At 40.3% G+C, this 22,082-nt stretch overlaps 1 protein-coding gene across 1 annotated transcript in view; it reads left to right on the top strand.

The window, feature by feature from the left end:
* LHFPL3 (LHFPL tetraspan subfamily member 3) overlaps positions 1-22,082 on the top strand; it is a gene marked incomplete at both ends in the record, with an annotated part of 241,270 nt that overhangs the window by 157,659 nt on the left and 61,529 nt on the right. Inside the window, one exon of the mRNA XM_079533711.1 lies at positions 2,775-3,011. Coding sequence (XP_079389837.1) covers positions 2,775-3,011 — 237 coding nt within the window. The remainder of the gene's footprint in view (positions 1-2,774; positions 3,012-22,082) is intronic.

Here is a 22,082-nt window from a genome sequence, read left to right as displayed (position 1 = left end):
CTCAAGTACAGACCAAGCAGTCACCTAGTAAAAGCACCTAAACTGTATAGGCAAAGGAGAAAATAATATCCTCTTATTGATGTCTCCCTTCATGTGAAGGGATCCAGTCCAAACACTGTTCACCTACATTTCTTATTGCCAAGAGAAAACCAACTTCAACCAACAGAATGAATACAGGAAATTTAGAGAGTATATCAACATGCACAGGAACTGAAGCGAGGAAAGATGAGTTGTTGGAAACCTAAGGAACTGAGCTGGGAGGCTGCATACTGACTTCCTGAGATTGGGGCCCATATTTTTAATTGCGTAAGTGGAAATGAACAAAGTTGAATTACTTTTAGGAAGTGCTAAGAATGTATGTCTGATGTGGTATGTAATTACAAAAAAAAGAGATGTCAGTAATTCTTAATCATTCTAACACGATTAACAGAAAAAATCCCATGATCTATCTGTCATTAACTGAGCACCGAGCTTCTTCGCATTCAGAAGACAATTAATAAAAATTGTTGCTGCTCCATAGTAAATATTTTTCTGCAGTTACACGGGTAAATGCAGGCCTCTTTATGAATGTCAGAAGTCTGAAAATTTTATGAATCATTTCAAAGAAGTTCCCCACAATGGGAAGTAATTCCTATGTGTTGACTGCAAGAAATCATCTCTTTGGAATTATGCATAGCCAGCTTAAGAAAGAAAATTGTTGCACTGTTTGTCTCAGAAAGCTTTGGAAGATCTTATGAAATCGTGTTAATGAGTTAATGCAAGGCAATAGGCAGCTTACAATTTGTCTAACCTGCATATACTGAGTAAATCAGTCCCTACCTAATTGTCCTTGTTCCTATGCCTAATTGTCCTTGAAATTATAATGAGGTGCTATATTTTCATAAGTGTACTATACGCAGGTTTTATCCTACATCAGATGCTTTCTACAGATGTTCTTTTGAAGCTTTTTCTACAGCAGTTGTGTAGCTATAATAGCCTTTTTTTGCAGTTCTGCAGGTGGCTGAGCACTGGCACAGTTTTCTGATGGCTGTGGATCTCCTCCTTGGAGATCTCCAGGAGCCACCAGGCCATGGCCATGGGCACCGTGCTCTGGCTGTCCCTGCTGGGGCAGCAGTTGGGCAGAGGGACGCACTGAGGGCACTGCCAGCTGCAGCCGCTCTGAGATTCTGTTACAGTATTTCATCACACCATACAGTGCAGATGTATTTTTTGCTTTGAGGGTGTGAGAGGTGTGTGAAATGACTGCCTATTCTTGTTCCCTAAACCACAGCAGCCATTCGTTGTACAAACCACTTGTGTAATCTATGGTTTTCAGACATGGGGGCTGGTTCAACAACTATTCAAAAGGTCAAAAGACACAATGTGCTATTTTCTATTAGCCTATGTACCTGCAAGTGTGTGCCACGTTAACAAATGTGTATATATGTGTATATATGCAACACACGACGCACAGCACAACAGTGTAACAATAAGACTTACAAAAGATGGTTTAGGACCCATCATATCTCATCAGGCATACTAAGGAAGCGGGATGTATTTGTGCACTATTCGAGTGCATTACACTGTTAGGAAATGTGGCTCCCTTGTGCTAGAAGGAAACCAGGTTTTATGTTCAGAAAGCACTGAGGCAGGGGCTGTGACATGCTCCAGAGCCCACTGGGGCTGTGCATGAGGTCTGTTGCCCAAAGTGGGACTGGGCAGAGGAGGCCCTGCTAGCCCAGCCCTAACCTTGGCACCAGCCAGGCAAGGGATGTCCCAGCAGCTGCTGGCCAGCAGGCAACAGCAGCACTGCTCCAGGAGCTCATTGTTTCTGAATAAAACAAGCCCATAATGCCATTTTGTCTGCTCTGCAACAGCCACCTTGGCCCCCAGCAGGGCAGTTCCCCCAGGAACCAAGGATGAAAGCAAATTTCTGCTTTTTAAAAATTAAGGTCAGCTGTTTAGTGGTCACCCAGGCTGAAAAAAGAGTACCCGATCACACATCCTTTGCTCCCATCCCCTGCATGGTTCAGTTGACCCTACCAAAGTGGCTGGTATTTGATGTCAGCCAGCTTTCCACAAGGGCAGAAGCTTCTTATATGTTTTTTCTCGGTGTTAAAAGGATCAGCACTTTTTCATGTTCAAGATGTCATGTGTTGATTCCTCAGGTAAGCCAGTTCAGAAGTTGGCAGCAACGTTGACAGCTTATTTTTCCTTGCAGAACAATGTCATTACTTGTGTTTTTGAGGAGTGCAAACCTTATGAATAAAACATATTTCAGTTAAAATGGTACTGCCAACTTGCCAAAAAAGTAAAATATAAATAAAAACCTTACTGTAGCCTACGTGTATTACAAGGTCTTAGATGGCCTGGAATGAGAGATAGGATTTCTACTCTATTATTCTCTGTCTTGTTTGCCTGACCATTTGGTGGTAATCCAGTGTTTCCTTTGAATATTCAGTTTAAGAATCATTTTCATTTTTGTTTTGTGTGAGCCTTTTATAGTAAAATAAATCAGTCTCACAGCAAAAAGGTGATTGTGCTGGTACAAAATTTGGTTAGGGATTTGGGATGTAATGTTTTTTTTAAGCAAGGCGACAAGTTGGTGTTATATCATAGGGCTTTACACTAAATACTTAATCACAGCATATAATTGTGTGACTTGTTTTTAAGTAAGCTAGCTTTGAAGTTCAGGATGAAAAAGTGTGTTGCTTTAATGATAACTGTGAGGTTCTCATCAAAATGAAGTTTGGTCTCATTATCCCATTGTTCTCCTTTTCTTTTTTTTCTCCAAGCTGCCTGTCTCGTCCTGGGTTGTATGATTTTTCCTGATGGCTGGGATTCAGATGAGGTAAAACGGATGTGTGGTGAAAAGACAGACAAGTACACGCTGGGGGCTTGTTCAGTCCGCTGGGCTTATATCCTGGCTATTATTGGAATCTTGGATGCCCTGATCCTCTCATTTCTGGCATTTGTGCTTGGCAACAGACAAGACAGCTTGCTAGCAGAGGAGCTCAAGTTGGAAAACAAAGGTAGGACTGCTTTAGAAACACTACTGTTGGGTGGCCTCAAGAGTAACTGCTTTAAAAAAATTGCCTGCTTTATTTTGTTTTACACATAAAAATTAGCATGCTGGCTTACTTCCTAATTTTCTGGGAAAGAGGAAATGCAAGGGGCAGATGAAGTTTTACTTTTCAGCCTCCAAAATCCAAGAAAGTGTGAAATTGCCATAACTTCTGCATTATGTGTGACTTATCCTTAATGAGCTGTGGATTGGACATATTTGCGTTTCCCACTTGTACGTTGTTTTGTTAGCATTTAAATTCCACAGTCTCCATCTTTTTCTATATCCTATGCAAGACTTGTTCATTTGGCTCCCTTAGGATTCTGCATTGCAACATGAATGGCTGCAATATGGCATTACACTGTATACGTTAGCACGGCAGACGGGGAGGAGGGAGTGCTTGGCTCGGGAGATTTGCAGTGAACTAGTACTGTTTGTACTGGTGGGCACTAGTGGGTTTACCGCAAGGATCAGACCCAGGACTGAAAAAGAAACTTGGTTCTTGCTGATTGTATTGCTTTCAGTTAGCAAGCTGGGCTGATTTCTGCAGTCTCATCCCCTCGTACACCTCAGCACCCACAGCTGTGTATCTGATGTGGCAGACACCGCAGAGGGCACATCCCTGCCTTCTCCTTTTAATGGACTTGTTGTCCTTGAATCTGTCTAATCCCTCCTGAACCTGCTGAGACTGTCAGCTCCCACAACACTACATGGCCACCAGTTCCCAAAGCTCACTACTGACTGCTAAAGAAGTACTTCTGTTTTCAACTGATTCCCGATTAATTTAATCAGGTTTCCCCTAGGTCCAGCAGGGCAGGATTCTGCATTCAACTCATCTACCACCTTTGCAATTTTGTCGGTTGCTCAAATAATAGCAGAGATATTAGAAGCCCTTCAGTACTGAATTGGAAATCAAAAGCTGTTTGGCAGCCTGTGTTGTACAAAAATAGCTGGTCTCAGTCTTACTCTTGACTATTATCCACGTATCTGAAAGCACCAGCACATTGGCCCCAGCCTGCTGACTTGCAGACAGTCAGCACACTCAGCCCTAAGATAAATAGACCTGAAGATTGAACTTCACATATAGCTCCAGACCTCGTTAGAGCCTACTAATGTTGTGGGTTAGGGAAAGTGTATGTTGCTTGCAATTGCCCATGTACGTCTACTCTGCAGGTACTGAGGGCACTTGTTTCAAAGACTGTCTCTGTAGCCTTTTTCTTCAAGGGTAAAATTCAACTGTATTTGAAGATTAAAAGATTTATAAGAAGGATATTGACAGCCATGCCACAAATGCCTTCAGCACCAGCATTGTGTTTGACTTGTCTATGCCATACAAAGCTCATGAACCCAAAAACTGTTTTTGAACTTGAACAAATGAACAGAACTTCATTTGTTTTGGCACCTTGTGAGCAAAACACAGCTTCAGGAGACTCATCACCTCTCACACTGCTGGCACAAGCTCCTGCCAGAACATGTGATCCTCAGCGTGTCAGACAATATCATTCAGCAGCTCATTTTCCTCAGAAAAAGCACAGAAATGTACCAAAGCATTAGGTTCAATGCAAACCAGAACTCAACCAAAAAGGGTTCACCCCATTTTGTTCTTCACAGTCAAGCTTAATATCCAACACTTTTTTAAACTGTCCTTCAGATGAAAAGAAAAAAAGACAACCTGCATTCCAAAAAAAGACATCTCCCTCTTCACAAAAAGCTTCTGCCAAACAGCATCCCCCACATGGGGTGAGGCAGGGCAGGCACTGCTCTGACACAGGCTCTGTGCTTTGCAGGGGCTGGCTCCTGGAAGGCCTTTAGGGGCAGCAGGGCTGGCACCTTCACTGAGAGACAGGGCCAGCACTCTCCTTGGTATCTGTGGCTTCCTTCCTGGCCAGAGATCAGTACTTTTCAGGGTGCCAGGGAAGCACCTACTGAGACAAGAAGGCACAAACACTTAATTCCCTCTGGTGGTCTCTACAGGCTCAGGTGGTCAGGCAGTGGTCCGTGGATAGAGGGGATGTTGATTACTTACAGCACAATGAAGATGCTAACAGAAGATAAAGGGACAATGCTACAATGCTTGCCCTTGATTTGGCACCAAGCAACCTCCTGTCTGTACCCTTTGCACACAGTATGCACGTTTGTGGGCTTTGCCATTCGTATTATAAACTGTGCCCCCTTGCCCCATTAAGGCTGGAGAAATACTCACCAGACTTAATCCACATGCAAAGTATTCATGCATCTCTTGTAAGTGGTCAGGTTATGAAAATACTGAAATATGCAAATATCACTAATGTGCTTCCCACACAGACAAGAAAATAAAATTGTGGATATAAGTAATTCAACCCTCAGCCTCCCTAGCCACTCTTATAATGGGAAGAAAAAGTCCTCACAAGAAATTGTCATGAACACTGAACACCCATCTCTTCTTTCCTCCTCACCATCAGTTTGCAGTCTTGTTTCTGGGTTAGCACATCTGGATCACAAGCATCCGTTTCTCAAGGAGGAGTCCCCACTGTGCTGCTGTCCTCAAAGGGCAAAAAGATGTCTCTGAACTGTCAGTGAGCACTGGTGATGGACTATCCACTGGCTGAGAGTCCAGGAAATCCTCGTCCTTGATGTCCTTTGACCACAGGTCTGGACAGCCTGTAGTCCATGATAAGCAAGGTTTCCTCTTAAGAGACAGTTGTGGTTTCTTGGTGGCTTTTCAGGAGAATGGACATGGGCAGCAACCAACACTGACTGTATCATGGAACTCCACTTGCCCTCTCAGCTCTTCCTCTGCTGCAGGGCTTTGCACCACGCATAGCAGTATTACGCAGTAGCTCAGGAGAGGGGAAGAGATTGTAAATTAAGTGTAAGAATCACAACTGTTTTCATTTGTGGAAAAATCCTCAAGAAGAATGAATTATTAAGCAATGATCAGACAGCTGGGCAGCTCTTTTCTTAATCAGGCAGACGTTGTATCTTGGGGACTTGTTGCAGATCAGCTCCTGCAGTCTCATTAATGAGAGTTGCTGGGGGTTGTGAGTTGGAGCAAGCACCCAGCAGCACAGCTGCTTCTGAGCATTGGTGATGAGTAAACATTTAGAAGTATACAATATGCAACAGGATGGCAAAAAGGTGAGAAAAAGATGAAAAAAAGAGCAAGCTGTACTTCTCTGTAGACTTACCATGCTGAATTACCACCTGCTGTATGCTTTTGATTACTACAGTTCTGTGTATCTACATAGGCTAATGAATGCTCATAAATTAGGAATGTGACTGCTAAAATTATTCACCGGATAAAACAGCTATATTTTTGCAATACAAGAAAGTTTTCCACCAAATGATAAAAATAATGCCTTCTCATTTCTCATTTGCTGGTGTTGGAGAGTAAACTACCATGTCAATTTCACGCCTGAAGCTCAAGTTTAGCAGACTTTTTTTCAAGTTACATTGTACCTAATGCATTTTCCTAATCATGCAAATTTTACACAACAATCTGTGCCTTCCTCATTTTAAAAATTGCTTTTTGAAGAAAAGAATATATTTCCAAAAGACCTTCGCATTAGGTTTATGCCACTAGCAAAAGAAAAGGTGAGAACAGTATTACATGGTTTACTTTAATTTATAGGAAATAATTGCAATGCCTTATGTAACGAATGACTTAAAGGCCTGGATGTTATTAAGCTAATGCATTCAGGGTGATAACAAAAATAGTCAGGATTCATCTTAGCTTTAAGCTTCATCAACCTGATCAGCATCAGGCATAAGCCTCAATGTGTTGTGTAATGACAGAATGTAACATTTTCAACTCTAATGTCTTAATGACATAAAATTGAAGTTTTGCCCAAAGGGTGAAGAGATGAAATAAAATGTTTGCAAAAGAAAATGAAGGTGCAAAGCAATTATTTTTATGGTAGAAGGTGGTAATTTGGTCTGTATTAAGTGTGATAAATAAATGAACATTCAGAAGAAGCTATCCAGTTAAGTAATATCAGTCAGACCAAGTGGGTGGTGCACTTCATGGACAGCAGTGCCTTTTCTGATGGATGGAACAGCTTTACAAGGTGTGTATGCTTAATGTTTGACTCACCTTTTTTGCCCATATGGTCACAGATAAGCAACTTGCAATAAAAATTTCCCAGAGTTACAAGCCCATGGCTGGAATAGCTAAAAGGACCAAGGCAGCTAGATGGAAGATCTGAGGGATTCATCTACCCTGCAGTGATTGCAATTCAGACAGACAGATCCAAACTGCACCGAACAGCTCCCAACAGCCAATCTGTAGAGAGCTGGGCATGGTGCAGAATGCCCAGGAGAGTACTTACCAATTTGTTAACACCTGTGCCCTCATTATTCTCCATTCTGGTGCTGCCAGTGCATGATAGAGGTTGTTGAAGGCTAGCTCTGTACATTTGCTTGTGCTGAGGTTACTGTAGAATACACATGCTTAAAGACAGAAGCTAAGGGGAAGGAAGGGGGCTTGTTGGTGACAAAGCAGTTTTCTCTAAGAGCAAAAAAAAAAAAAAATAGCATTCTTGGAGAGGAAGAGAATTATCCTTGTAAACAAGAATATTCTGCTTACATGGTTTCAGCTGCAACAGAAAACTGTCTTCAGAAGACCTGCTGTCTGGAGCTGAGTGACAAGAGGCCAGCAGTGTGCGTGTCCCATTGAAGTACTGTATGACAGAGTGCACATCAGCAGTCATTCTGTGAAATGAAAAAAGCTCAGGTCATAGCACATGTGCAAACTGCTGCAAAATTGCAAAGCCCTGCTTAGGTGCATGTAGTTCTCCTGGCATACATTCCCAAACATTCAAGTTAACTTGCTCAAAGCTAGGTGAATAAACACCTGAATTTTGATACCCATATTAGTTTTCCCTTATATTTACAATGAAAGAAGAGTTGCCAACAGCCTCTGCTAGTAATAAAGACTACAAATCCAGTCAGAACACTAGGTATACCCTCCTATATCCATGTTTTCTATCTGATAAAAAATTCTATAGCTCCTTTTTTTGTAAAGTTGTGTACACCCTACTTCTCTTGATACACAAGAAGTCAGTATATGTACATTTTCATTTCAATTATCATATTGTTTTTGTTCAAATATAAAATACAGCATATCTGTTACTCTGTTTTCTGTTCCCTGTTTTCCTGAGTGGCATTTATCTTAGTGTCTGCTTGTCTCCTCCCATCCATCCTTTTTGAAGCTCAAGAGTGATCCATAGGTGTCCACTTCAGCCTCTTGCCGCTTCAGCGTGGCTCTGTGTTCAAAGCACTTGAGGTGACTTTGAACTCCGAACCAACTTGGACACTTGAATTTCTATTTGAGAATGGAAGTGTGAGATGAAGTCACTGGGGAGCGATGTGTGATGGATTGTTGTGGACAGCCCACCACATGTGCTTGCAAGGCTGCAGGTGGCCAAAGGAAGCTGGAGCCTTCCTCGGGCCAGCTGCAGCTATGTCAAAAGGTTTATAGACTTGCCTCAAAGGAGAAATATTTAGGAACCCTGCTTTTCAAAGGCAGAATTGGGGTCTTTGAAGCCCAGAGCCATAGGTTCCAGGCTGGGAATTCCTGGCTCTCACTTCTTGTTTCAAAACATGATTCTCTGCTGTGTCAGCCAAGAACAAATCCTTGTCACAGCTGTGAAGAGTTCACAATTCTCCTTCAGCTTCAAACAACAAATGGCTTGTCTACCATAACATCACTGCAATTAGCTCCAGTTTTCTTTATGTGCTGACAACCTATCATGCCACAGTGAATTAGAAGAAACTCTTGGTAGGCAAGTAGTACCACATGGATTTCAACTAAAGACTGCAAATAGCTGCCAAACAAACATACTTTTTAATGAAGCTTTTTACCCAAAATTTCCAACTTCAGGTAATGGCAAGTATTCATCTGTGATTTCAACTACATAAATAGAGAAATAAATATAAACATGAATTATTCATTGTGATTAGCATCAGAGGGAACTTCATATCTCCTGGATGAAGAGCCTGATAGCATTACCATTGGGTCTCTGCCCAAGGTATAAACTTTCATTCAAGGACATTCAAGTCATGGGATCCAAATCATGGACTTTCCTTTGCAGTGCCTTCATGTCATGCACTCTCTTGCCCAATATGTATTGAGTTCTATCACACACAAAAAACCCCTTCAGCTTCAGGCAGAGAATTTTTCACACCCCTCCTTCACAGCAATCTACAATATATTGAGTAGGACACTTCTTGGAGAGCACAGCTGGAGATGTGAGAACCTGAAACATGAGAGAACTTCAAATCAATGCAGGCAGAAAATGGAAGTATTTTGGAGATTTTAGTAGTAATTGAGATGAGAAATTTGGGGAGGTGGGACCAGAAGTCAAGGTGCTTCACTGTGGACTTAGAAAATACTGCTAGGTCTTTAATTTACTTTTGCATTTAGGAGTATGTGAGAAGCTACTTAGACTTTTATACTTGTGTTGAGTGGCAGTAAGGGAAAAGCATGGAGCAGGATAGCAGGGTGTGATTTCTAGTCCTTTCACCAAGCTTGAATATATCATTTGATTTCTTCATTACTCTGTCTTCTAAATGGGGATAATGAGAATGACTTTTATGATATATGTTGTGTTTCAGCAACAGAAAGTGAAGTAGGAAAGCTAAATAGTGAAGATATTATTACTAAAAGTATATGTACTGAAACCAAGCCCCAAATAAAGTATTATTTCAGGGAACTACTTTACCATTGTGTTTAATGATGATACTCTTAAAAAGAGTCAAATGAAAAATCAAAACTAAAAGTCAAAAGTTGATTAAAATGCCTTATTAAATAAAGGTCAATTTTGCAGCGGTGCTGATTGATATATCAGCTGATCTGTTTCTTTACAGCTCCATGTTCTGTAATGAGAAAGAAAATTAGTCCTAAGCATATGCATTAATTACTTAACCAAAGAAGCTGGAGACCATGAATAAAGAGTCTTAGTTCCCCACTGATTAACAAAGGAAGAACATAGCACTTACTGTCTCTCAGAAAGATGGATCCCACTTGCTGTTATATTCTGAAAGGAATCACATAAACAGCTCAGTTAAAGAAATTATCTTTCCGTTTAATGGGCTCATGATATGAGGGACCAAGTATCAGGACTTCAAGGCATCTTGATCACAGAAAGCTAGCCAGAAACACTTCTTAAATAGTATACTGTTGGTCCTTTGCAATGGGGACCTCAGTGCATTGTATGGGTTCTTTGCTCAGCTTAAAAATTCTGTAAGGCAGCAAACCACAGAGGAGTAAAGCATTGCAGAGTGCAGTGGCATAGTGTGTACCAATGGACGATTAGCTCATTAGGAAATGCTGTTACAAGATGAAACAGAACTGTGGCAGGCCTAGACAAGTTTAAACAAAGCCTAACAGATTTGGGATTTGGAGACCTGTGTTGTTAACTTGAAACAAAGCCCATTGTGTCACAAGCTTTTTAGAAGGACTGTATTTACCAAGCCAGATAGCAATGATTGTGCCAAACCTAGTAGTAGCACTAGAAAATATTTTTTTAAGTTTGGGCAAAAATCAGAGATACTTTTAAATGCATAGATATATAAAAGGGAAGCAGCTGGCACACATTTCATTCTTTTTAGAGCTAATCACACAGAAAGATCATCATACCCTACCATCCATGCTCCCTCCCTACTGATGAGGACTGTCTTTTTAGGAATAACAACGGAGAACTGGAAAGCTCATAACTCAGTTGTTCTTGCATTAGTGTTTTTGGCCAATATGTTAATGTAGACTAAATAACGAAGGCAGGTTTGTGCCAGTAATCGAGACTTAATGAGGAACAAGTCATCTGTGGGAATATTTTGCTGTCCAGTCCAGCCTGCCACTTCACAGAGCCTCCCAGGCTGTCCATATGCTCACAGCAGTCCTAATGTCTTGTTCTAGCATACAGAGGAAGCCTGTAGAACTCATCTCAAATTGTTCCCCATTTAAGTAAGTTCCAGCAATTTTCTTAGAAATCTTTCTCAGTATTTAAAAAGTCATTAGATGCATTATCATATTTTTACTGTGAATTTGTTTTGACTCTTATTCAGTAGTTGCATAAAGCTAGGATAATTTTTCATCTGCAAATAAGCTGTCTGAAAATAACTTCAGGTAACCTCCCACTTTGTGATCACAATGTCAACAGAAACAAAGGATTATGTCAGGATCTTTAGAATAAGGAGCTATCTAAAATTCCAAATGAAAGCAAGGCAAATAGCCTTGTTTTCCAGAGTTATACTCAATAATACACGTAAGTGATTACTAATGAGATATTTGAGATATCTGTCTCTTTCAGGTTTCTGTCACAGGTAACAATCAAGGCAGCTTATTACAGTAACAAGCAAAACTGGATCTGCTGGGTGCTGGCAGTGTAGTATTCCTCTAGTCAGTCATTTTCATATTGCTTTCTTCTAGAAATTTCAAACTGTTCATGTTATTTCTGGGCCACTTTCACAGTTGATATGAGCTTTCTGTTAAATCCCTCATCTCCTGAATGCCAAGCTTGGTGGGCTCCAGACAATTATTCCCACTGATCCTGTACGCCTTGCCCTGGGACATGCATTTTAGTTCCTCGGCTCTGGGATGATCCACAAGACGCAAGCTTGACTGGGCTACCAGACGGGGTTCTTGGCTGCCAAGATCTTTGTTTGCTACTTTGCCATATTTGAACAGTTTTACTTGGTACAATATCAGTCAATAGCAGTAGAAGAGGAAACAGAAACATTATATTCACAGGTAGCACTGCACTCAAGACTGCTTTAAGTGTATGCTAACTTCATTTGTTAGAAGGGAACGCAATCGATGACAGGTGAAATTATAATTCAGAGAGCGTCAATCACAGTTTCTCACACCTCTTGTATCTAGAGGGGGTTTTTTAATTCATATTTTTAAATGATAAAAATGACTTTTTTCATTGCACACGGCCCATGTTATTAAGTATTGTCTTTCAGGCATTTGATATGTAAGCATTCCAGCTGTCAGAAATACTTTCATGCACTTACTTTAAGAGCATTAGTTTGAAAGATGCTTTATAGACATGATAAAACTGAAAACAGGGTTTTCCTTGCAGTCCTATTTGACTAAATGTATTTTCAGTACAACTGCATGTTTGATTTTACAAACCACTTTCACCTTAGTTTTGTAAATCTAAACATTTTCAGGATCATAGTGAGCTGAGCTGGCATGAGTTGCACAGTCATTCATCTCAAAGTACTTACATCCTTTTAGGTGGCAGCATTTGACACAAGACAGACCATTGCTCTGTGCTGTGTGTGCCATTTCCTTCAGTCCTGCCCTCGTATTCCCAGTGAACTCTCTCCAGGTTGAATGAATTGTTCATGTCTACTACCTGCACACTGGAACCAAACCTTCCTACTCTTTGTATAACTCTGCCTGATAGAGACTGAAAAGTTCAGCGTGGTCACTTAAACTACTCTCTGATATCACAAAAGCTGTAGGATAGTCCAAATCCCCCTTATCAGCATTGCTTAAACTGCAGAATCAGAGCTGAATACTCTCCCAGGAGTGGTTTTAACTCTGCCATACCCAGAAAAGAAACTGCACCTCTACTTTGCTCAGTTTCCTCTTCTGCAGCCAAGATGCTTGGTAGCCCTTCTATCTGACAGCACCACTCCAGCTCGTGTTAAACTGACTTTCCAAATAGTCTCTGTCAATGTGTGGCCATGTTTCTTGCTCCATGGTGTATCACTCTGCATCAGGGCATGCCTTCAGAATGAGCCATTTGCTGACATAAATAAAGACTTCTTTGATACTCTTCATCATAGCAAATGAGAGAGATAAAATGGATGTTGGAACTGGCTCCCAGTAGTCTGGAGAAAAACTGGGTGTTGTAGATTTCTCTCCTTCCTCACTTCTCCCCTCCCAGAAAAGGAAAAGATACGAAGAAAAGGAGACCAGGTGCTGACTTCTTTATTTCATACATGTATACTGAATTCAGTTAAAAAATCATCCCAACATAAGCCTGCTGTCTAAAGTAAGAGTGTCAGAGCACTGTGTATCCCTGTGTCTTTCTTTGTTTTCCTTCCTCAATCTTCCAAGGCTTTCATAAGCTGTCACTCCACATGGACAGTCTATAAAGGTGAATCTTTACAGCATGAGTAGTCCTTACTGTCTGGTACAGCTGAAGACACTGAATTCCCACTTGTGGTGTCTAATAGGTAGACAAACATCTTGAAACACTGAGCAAACCCGCTGGCATTGCTGCCAACAAAGAAGTGTAAAAGTATATAATATTTTGCTTCCTGAACACAGGTGCAATAATTTAGCTGCATGCTTTTACACTTATACCATAATATCATATGTGAAAGAAAATCGTATATTGGAGAAGTATTGAGAAAAATAGTAGTGTTATGTAAATGCCTGCTAAAATGAGTGCATCTGGAAACGGTGCAGAATGGAATAGTTCAATTGTTTAATGGTTACTTCAAAGAAAGCAAATTCTGAATCCAAATTAGATTGGCACAGCTAAAATGTTCTCATTTTAAACAAAATGTTTACTACATTTTATTTTTATACTTAAGTAGAATATTGAAACAAAATCTCAGAGCTTTTCCACTGGGCATGTTGGATGTGATTATGCAGTGATTTCCTTCATCCTGGTAAATCAGTAAGAGTTTTAGATGGTGGGAGTAAAATGAATCCATTAGAGTAACTCATACACATTTTAAATGTTCATGAATCTCACTTAAATTAATCCTTGAATGCAGAGTTTCAAACAACATTTTTTCGGGTGTTTCAATGTTTGACATGTATCAAATAGTTCCATGTCTCCTTTGAAGAACTGTCATAACACTCCAACAATAACAACTGGGTGACCCCTTGAAATAGAACTGTGATAAAGCAATAAAGTTCTGACATCAATATCCTACAGAGACAAATATTGGTCTACTAGAGAAAGTGGAAGTGTATTAGAAATCAGTCAATGTGTCTCAAATATGAGAGAGTTGAAAACATTATCAAAGAGTTAATCAGAAACTGAGTACAGAAGCCATGCTGGCAAGGTGTAAAAGTGTTGTACTTTTATCCTTGTATCCTTGATGGAAGTGCTGGATTTGGCAAATGGAAAGAACTAATGCTAAATGGTTAAGGAGAAACTTTCCTTGAGAAAATAAAAAATTGTATCAGCATTAAGGCTGCATTTCTGTGCCCTTTTGGAACTAGCCTGCAGCATCTAATTGTTGAATTTAAAATGATAGCTGAAATCCTCTGAGAATACACTGGCATGTGGCCTCAGCACTTCCAAGCCTAGGCAGTAGCTATCAAAAGAGCAAAACTACCTTCTAATGTTCTGCCTCAGTTTTATAAGTATTCTCCCTGCTGCTCTGTAGATGTTAATTCCTATCCATTATGGGCAAAGATGACATGTTATGAAGTACAATAAATCTTCCTAATATAACTATCAGCCCAACTACTTTCCTGAAGAGGGCTGACAAGCTTATCTTAAATAAATCCGTAAAAAAGCTCTGTGAAATGATTAGAAGTTGTATGTTTACAATAATGCCAGAAGATCAGCAGGTTCACACGCTGATCAATCACTTATACTCTAGTGAGCTGTTGGCATTTGAGGCTGCATCTGCTCATCAATCAACCAGTTCTCATACAGGTAAGATATGGTGAAGTTGTACTCAGACACCAATTTAGATACAAAAATGTTGCATAGCTGCTAGGTACTGTAGATGTTGGCATAAACTGATTGGATGTCAAATTTCAGAAAGATTTGTGTATCAGATCCGACCTTATGATCACAAACAAATTACCAAGGCATCACCCTCTTCGTGTAGTCATGGAAAGTGGTCTTGCTGGTTGCACATCCATACTCACTATGACACACTATATGCTACTTAGATTCTTTTGCTTGCAGAGAGATAAAGGCATTTATAATAGGCATTTATAATAAATAATCTTTTTTGTTCCATTTTCACTTGCCATCAGATTTCCCAGGCCGTGCCTCCGTGCCTCTCTTCAACCTTGTTTCTATTTCTTCCCCTGCTTTCATACAGCACACATTTGTATCCCTTTTGCTTAAAAAATTTCTTTATTTCTCTTCTATTTCAGACCTTCAACTTTCATAATCACAGGACTAGGTATTTTCTCAATTTATATCTCCCTCGTTACAGGGGGAAAAAAGATTATATCATCATTCTAGAAGACAAAATAAAAAAGAAGGGATTTTTTAGCATATTTTGTTAGTGTAGATCTAGTATTACAATCAAAACTCCAACAGTAGAAGTATTGTAAGAGTATTGTCATGCTTAACCTGCTTGGGAAGAGGAGGTGAATGTTATCACGCTATAAGTATACATGGGCTGTTATAGCTATCTCTCACATCAAAGCACTCTGCACCAACCAATTCTTGTTTAAACAACAGAGAAAGAACGCAGTAATTCATCACTTGTCGAGTCTAGTTAATGTATCATGCCATCGAATTTGTGAACATGCCGGTTTAACAGTTTGAAACATTGATACTTTTCATTTCTAAATCATCAGTTTTGTGTTCTATATGCATTTATTTAATGAAAAATGACCAAAAATTGAATTCAGAGAGTGACTGATGTCTAAAATATGTTAAAAAAGCATTGGGTTCTGCTCAGCTGATAGGAGATAGATACCAATAACAGAAAAATATAGATCTTAACCCTGTACTAACAAACAATCTCACTAGAAGGACTCAGAGATTAATACAGAACATATCTACATATCCAAAGGTAAATATGTTTGGGATTCTTTAGACTCCTCACCTTACATAGCTAATAAGCTCCCAGAATTCATCTAGACATGTCATTCAACTCTCAGAAAATTGGGTTGTCAGTGTGGGATATCATACACCCAAAAAGAAAATCACCTCGAGGTCTCCTCTGAAGAACAATAAGTGCTTGTTCCTGACAAGACTGTCCTTATAGATTGCGCGTGTGATGAAGGTTGGAGCAGTGTGAATACATTAGGAGACAACTGATGCATTTCAGCAGTGCTATGCAGTAGAGCCAAAGGTTAACTTTCAATAGCTTGGATCTGCCTTGGAAAGCACAGCAGTCTCTGCATTTCCACTCCATCTAAGCATCTGAAATCTATTGAATTAGGTGCATTAACCTATATTTGACACTTCTTTCTTTAAGGTTTCCAAGAAACTTAGTCTCTAGGGATTATGATCTTACTTTGTCTGCCATTTTCTAGTGACAGTTTAGTGCCCAGTTCCGAATGAACATAATGAGATATTTAAGATAAAACAGTCCTCCTTCAATGGTCTACTCTCCCATCTGAGTAATTCAATTACAATTGACTTGCATTCATGTTTAACGAAATAATTTGTGCTTTAGAAATTTCTTATAGCAGTAAAAGGCTGGTCCTCCTCTCATCCTTATATCACTGCACCTTTATTGTTGCTTGTAAAAAGACAATGGCAGGTAAACCAGCCAAGGCACCGCAGTGGCAGGACGTGTGCTTGCCCACTGTACCACACATTTAACTAAGAAAAGTGAAGAATTTGTGGTTGCTTATTCAGTTTTTCAGTATATCCAGTTTCTGGGGTTTAATTCATGTATTTTCAAAGTTGGTAGCAAGGATGAAATTTCTGATCATTATATTTTCCTGTCCTCAGGGAAGTAGGACTTCTTAAACATCTTATTCTGAAGACAATTAACAAATTCAGAATTCTGATTTTAATTCAGCATCTCATTGATTCCTTATAGCACACTGGATACCAGCTGGATCTCAAACCAAGAGGAACCCCAGCATGGAACTCGTTCTGAACAAACTGCTAGTTAAATGCAGTTTTCAAGAAACAAAGCTTTATAATGGATGGATGTTGAATGTAATGCTTTGCCTTAATTGGATTTTTTTATGCTAGCTCATTTCATTTTCATATCTTAAAGCACATTTTTCCATCAGAAAAAAATTCCATATGGAATTACGTTGCTTATCTTCCCACCTGGTTAGTAATCATCTTCCCACCTGGTTAGTAATCCTCTTCCCTAATAACTTTTAAACCCATCATGCAATTTCAACAAAACTTGACAAAAGCTTAACATCTTAAAAACATTCAACTCCCAGAAGTGTTCTGAAGATCAATGGCTGGATAAAAGAGAGAGCATTAATGAGTGATCCCGCTAAGGGAAAGCCAGGAGATTCAGCGCTTTATAGTACTTGGCTGGCTGAGTCAGCACAAATCTCATTTCAAATATACTGCACTGCCTGCTGTTTCATTATTGGCTCTTATGCTAAATCAAGTTAGGCAGAACATATGAAAAATGTTGGAAGTGTCTATATGTATGCACATATATGTATCTGTATGTATTTGCATACATAAAAAGGTAGGGAATGTGTAATGAAACCTAGGGATTTGTGGGAGAGAGGCCATAGGGGACATCTGGGACATTGGGAAGCATGGGAGCATAGAAACTTTTGGGAATCCAAGGGCAGTTGTAAGTGCTGGTGAAGGATCTGAGTCCATAAGAAAGACAGCTATCATCGAGAGATGGATGTTAGTGGAATCAGTGTTGCCATGGAACTGTTAACAGGCCATGACAAAGAAGTTGGATTGTACTCAGGACATACAGAAGGAGGATACATGCTACTAATTGAAAGTCAGACTCCATTGGTCCATTGTACTGCTTTTGTAACAGTGGGTTCATTTAAAGCTAAATAAAAAGTCTGTTCAAGCATCTAAATAATTCAAAAAGTAGCTCATGAAATATTTTGAATTAACTTTAAAGAAAACAATACCATAGGAAGAAATGGGGATATCACTTTTCAAAAGAATCTGTAAAAAATCTGTTTTGATTCAGCACCAAACTGGTTTTTCTACTGCTTGCTTCAGCCATCGAACTGAAAAATTGGTTATTTACATAACAGTTATATTTTAAAATATCTGCAACACAGGCAGGGCCATTACCTTTTGCTACAAGCTTAACTTGTGTGTCCAAAGACGTGCCAGGGAGCCAGAGCTGCCTGTTAAGTTCTGGATGATAAGATCTCGGGCTGTGCCTCAGAGATTCCTTGTTCATCTGGAGATAAACAAGGTAGAACCAAGCTACCTGCCTCCACAGATGATAATCTTCCTAGGAGATACTATCATTGCAGCAGCCACTGTAAGAAACTTTTCTGAAGGTCGATGCATACAAAACAATCGATTCTCATCTGCAGATTAAATTTTGAATGTGCCAAATGCTACCACAGCTTATGCAACAGATTTTAAGAGACAAAGTCTACAATACTGATTGAAGTCATGATGTTTACTGCAGCTGACAAACTCAATGGGCCATGGGTTGTGCCTGGGGAACTTCTTCAATCTTCCAGAAAACGGATATTAACTCTTTCTAATGAACACTAGGCAAGTGGCTCCCACAGTACAACTGGTTTTTAGATAAGAAAAAGCTGTATTCACAAGCCCCATCAATCAGCACTTTGCTACAATTACCTTTTAAAGAGAAAGATAGAGAAGAGCTTGTCTAGAAAATTCAGCATTCTGAGGATGTAGCATTCTTTCTTGTTATAATCAAGGAAAAGTGGAGGAAGGCAAGTACCATTAACATTCAGCCAAGCAACTCTGCTCTGGGGCTCTAGGGCTGTGCTGTGCCTAGCTGCTCTGCCCAGGATTTGGCCACCTTTGACACCAAGCCCATGCCCAGCACTTTGCATACACAGCATGGGGCAAGAATGTCTGAGACAAATCACCATCATCCAATTCCTGCTGTTACTGTAGCCTCTGCAGCAGTGTAAGCAAGGCCAGCATCAAGTCCAGTCATCCTTGCTTTAATGTGCCCACTGAAAACATGAGGATTGTTTCCTCCTCCTGAAATAAAAAACCCATTATTGTCTCTTCAGCTGACTTTCAGTCTGATTACAGCCCCCAGCTCAAAGTATCAAAAAAAAGATGGGTTGAATGCAAAGTTACTGCTACCCAATGAATAAAAAAACCTTAATTTAATTATTTTACATGCTGAGACAGTTTAAGGAGTGTGTTGGATGTGTCTGATCTTAGCTTGTGGTAGGGTATTCCCTTCCTACATGTGTCCCCAAGCTTGGGAGGGAAGGACCCAGTAGCACTGTGGGTAGAGAATTTGGAAACACTGCCCCATGTAGGTCCATGCTTGGTCCAGGGATTGAGGCAGTGGGCAACTATTCCAGTGAGGCTCTTCAGTACAGCACTGAACTTGCAAGGCATGCCTGAATGTGCCCTGGTTCCAACATTTCAACTCCTGAGTGTTTTTTCGCTCCTCTAATTGTTACTGAGATGCTGCTTCCAGCATTTTTTGTATATCCAGAGGATGGTGCATAGGTCCCTTAAGTCACAACCACCCACAGATACACGGCTCAGGTCTTTGCAGCCACACAACTGCATTAGTGCATTACTGCAGTGCAGTCAGAGCTAATAAGCCCTGCTGACCTGCAGGATTTCACAGAATCACATAATGGTAGGGGTTGAAAGAGACCTCAAGAGATCACTGAGCCCAACTTCCCCTGCTAAAGCAGGCACCCTACAGTAGGTCACACAGGTAAGCATCCAAACGGGTTATGAATATTTTCATAGAAGGCTACTCCACAACCTGTCTGGGCAACAGTGTTGCAGTGCTCCATCATCCTTACTGTAAAGAAGTTCTTACACATGTTAGTACAGAACTACCAATGTTCAAGTTTCAGACCATTACTCCTTGTCCTATCGCTACAGACCACCGAGAAGAGCTTGGCCTCATCCATTTGCCTCCCACCTCCCTTTAAATATTTATAAACACTGATCAGATCCCCACTCAGTCCTCTTTTCCCCAGGATTAACACACCTGGGTAACTCAGCCTTTCTTCACACAGGAGATGCTTCAGGCCCTTAATCAGTTTTGTGGCCCTATGCTGGACTCTTTCTAGGAGATCCCTGTCTTTTTTGAACTTGGGAGCCCAGATATGGACACAATAGTCTAAATATGACCTCACCAGAGAAAAGCAGAGGGGGAGGATCACCTCCTTCAACCTGCTAGCCTTTTCTTTTGCAGGCTTGCCTGCCCATTCAGAGGAAAGCATTTCTACGGGGTCCCCTGGGCTGTGTCCGCTTGTGTGACACAGAAAACCCTGTGTCCCTGCTGACACTCTGCTCCAGAAAGATCTTGCCTCACTGTCTGCAAAGAAATATCATTGGATTCAGGAAAGGGAGAAGCAATCCAGCGGTGGCATAACTACCATTGCCTGTGCTCAAAACAAAGACAGCATATTACTATGATTTTCCTCAAATCCACTCCAAAGGCAGAAAAGAGGAGGCTGGAAGCAGCCCTCACCTTGAAGCCAGAACAAAGGACTGGGGAGAAGAGAGACTATTTTTTATTTCATATGACTTTGGACATAGCACATACCTGCGTTGTGCCCGTTTCCCCATCTGTCCTGCATAGGCTTTGGCACACTCTGCTTGCCTCTAATGTCTTCTGCAAGGATTTTTCAATTAATGCTTTGAGACAATTGGAGTTCCTCATGAGGAAGATATGATAAAAGTGCATATTACCATAAAAAACAATTTGCTAAAAATAACTCTCATGAAAAGTCTGTCAAATTGAGAAAGTTGAAAGGAAGTGCTGTATTAGTCAAGGTGCCAAACTCTGTTCTTTAGTCTGCTTCATACTTTTGATTTTTCACTTATGCAAGCAGCTACCCCCCAATCTGTGCTGTACTGGGGGAAAAAAAAGCTCTGCATCTCATTGATCAGCAGCATCAGCAGGACTGTGCGTGTTGTGAAACTTCAGCTGCTGTCGCATGCTTTTGGCTGAGCTGCTTGACAACTGCAGCAAGAAGTGTTCACCAAGATGTATACAAGTAAAATTTGTGCAGTCACTCTGATAGCTCGGTCTTTGTTTGTTACAAACATTCATGTCAGCTATCAGCTCACTCACAGCATACTTCAAGAAAGTCCAGCCAAAAAAAAAAAAAAAAGAAAAGAAAAAAAAGGTTGCAAGGATCTGTTTGTGCAGAGCTTTTATCTGTGTGGGTTCACCTTATTAGATGCAAAGTTTTGTATTTTTCTCTTTTCTCTGAAAGTTTCCAATGTTTGATGTAGAAGGAAAAAAAACCTTTATGCCACATGAAGTTAGGAGGCATCTTCTCAAAACAAATAGGAATAGTAAGCAAATTATGGAGCAGATCAGAATAGCAGAAGCAGCAGCAGGGATCTAAATTCACTGAATAACACATTCACTCAGAGGTTTCCCCACTGTCTCAGTTCTGCTTCAGCATATAGGTCATGCTGTGATCACTGGAGTGTCATGATGAAGGGGATGATGGGCATTGTGAAAGTGTACTCCTGACAAGGCACTGCCCCATCCATCAGGAGTTGCCTCCATCCCCTGGTCATTATCACCTGCCATTGTTGGACAGATGTGTCTGTCAGTAATGGAGTTCCATCCAAGTGTATTCACCTGCATTTCATTACAGGATGACTTCATGGCTAGCATTTTAGGAAAACTCGAAAATTCAGGTTTTCAGAGACTGTTATAATATGTATAAGTCCATCTATATTTTCTTTAGTGATAAGAAAATATGAATAGTTTGAAAGCAATCGTTTTCAATTCAAGGAAGTATGGCTTTTAATCTAAACCAAAATTATTTTTGTTTTGATGAGAGGAGAAGCTGCTTTTTCCTAACACAGCAGCAATGCAGAAGTAAAATCTTACTCTGGTGAGAGAACTAAACAAGGATAATAGACCATAGGCCTATTTATCTTCTGTATACACACTTTTAGTCTCTGTTAAAACATATAGTCTCCATTAGCAATGAATTTGTTGTGGCACAGTAAGGTGCTTTAGATGCTATCCTGGATGGTCTTATTAATGATGAACATTGTATTGGAGCTGTTCTAACAGTTCATTAGTACCAAATGAAGGTAATTCTGTTGTTCGCCTCACCTCTGTCCCTTGATTCAAGCCCAGTCTTCATGGCTTGAAGCTGTGGTACTACACATTCAAGCTCACAGACCAGAATAAATGAATATGTACTGGTTATGTTAGCTCACAGAGAGCTCCACGATCTCCAGCAACACCCAGAGTGAGATGACACAAT

Source organism: Tetrao urogallus (genome assembly GCF_951394365.1).
Source record: "Tetrao urogallus genome assembly, chromosome: 1".
In the NCBI taxonomy this organism is placed as follows: Eukaryota; Metazoa; Chordata; class Aves; order Galliformes; family Phasianidae; genus Tetrao; species Tetrao urogallus.
The sequence above is the reverse complement of the archived record's forward strand: the minus strand, read 5'-3'. Positions and strand labels throughout refer to the sequence as shown.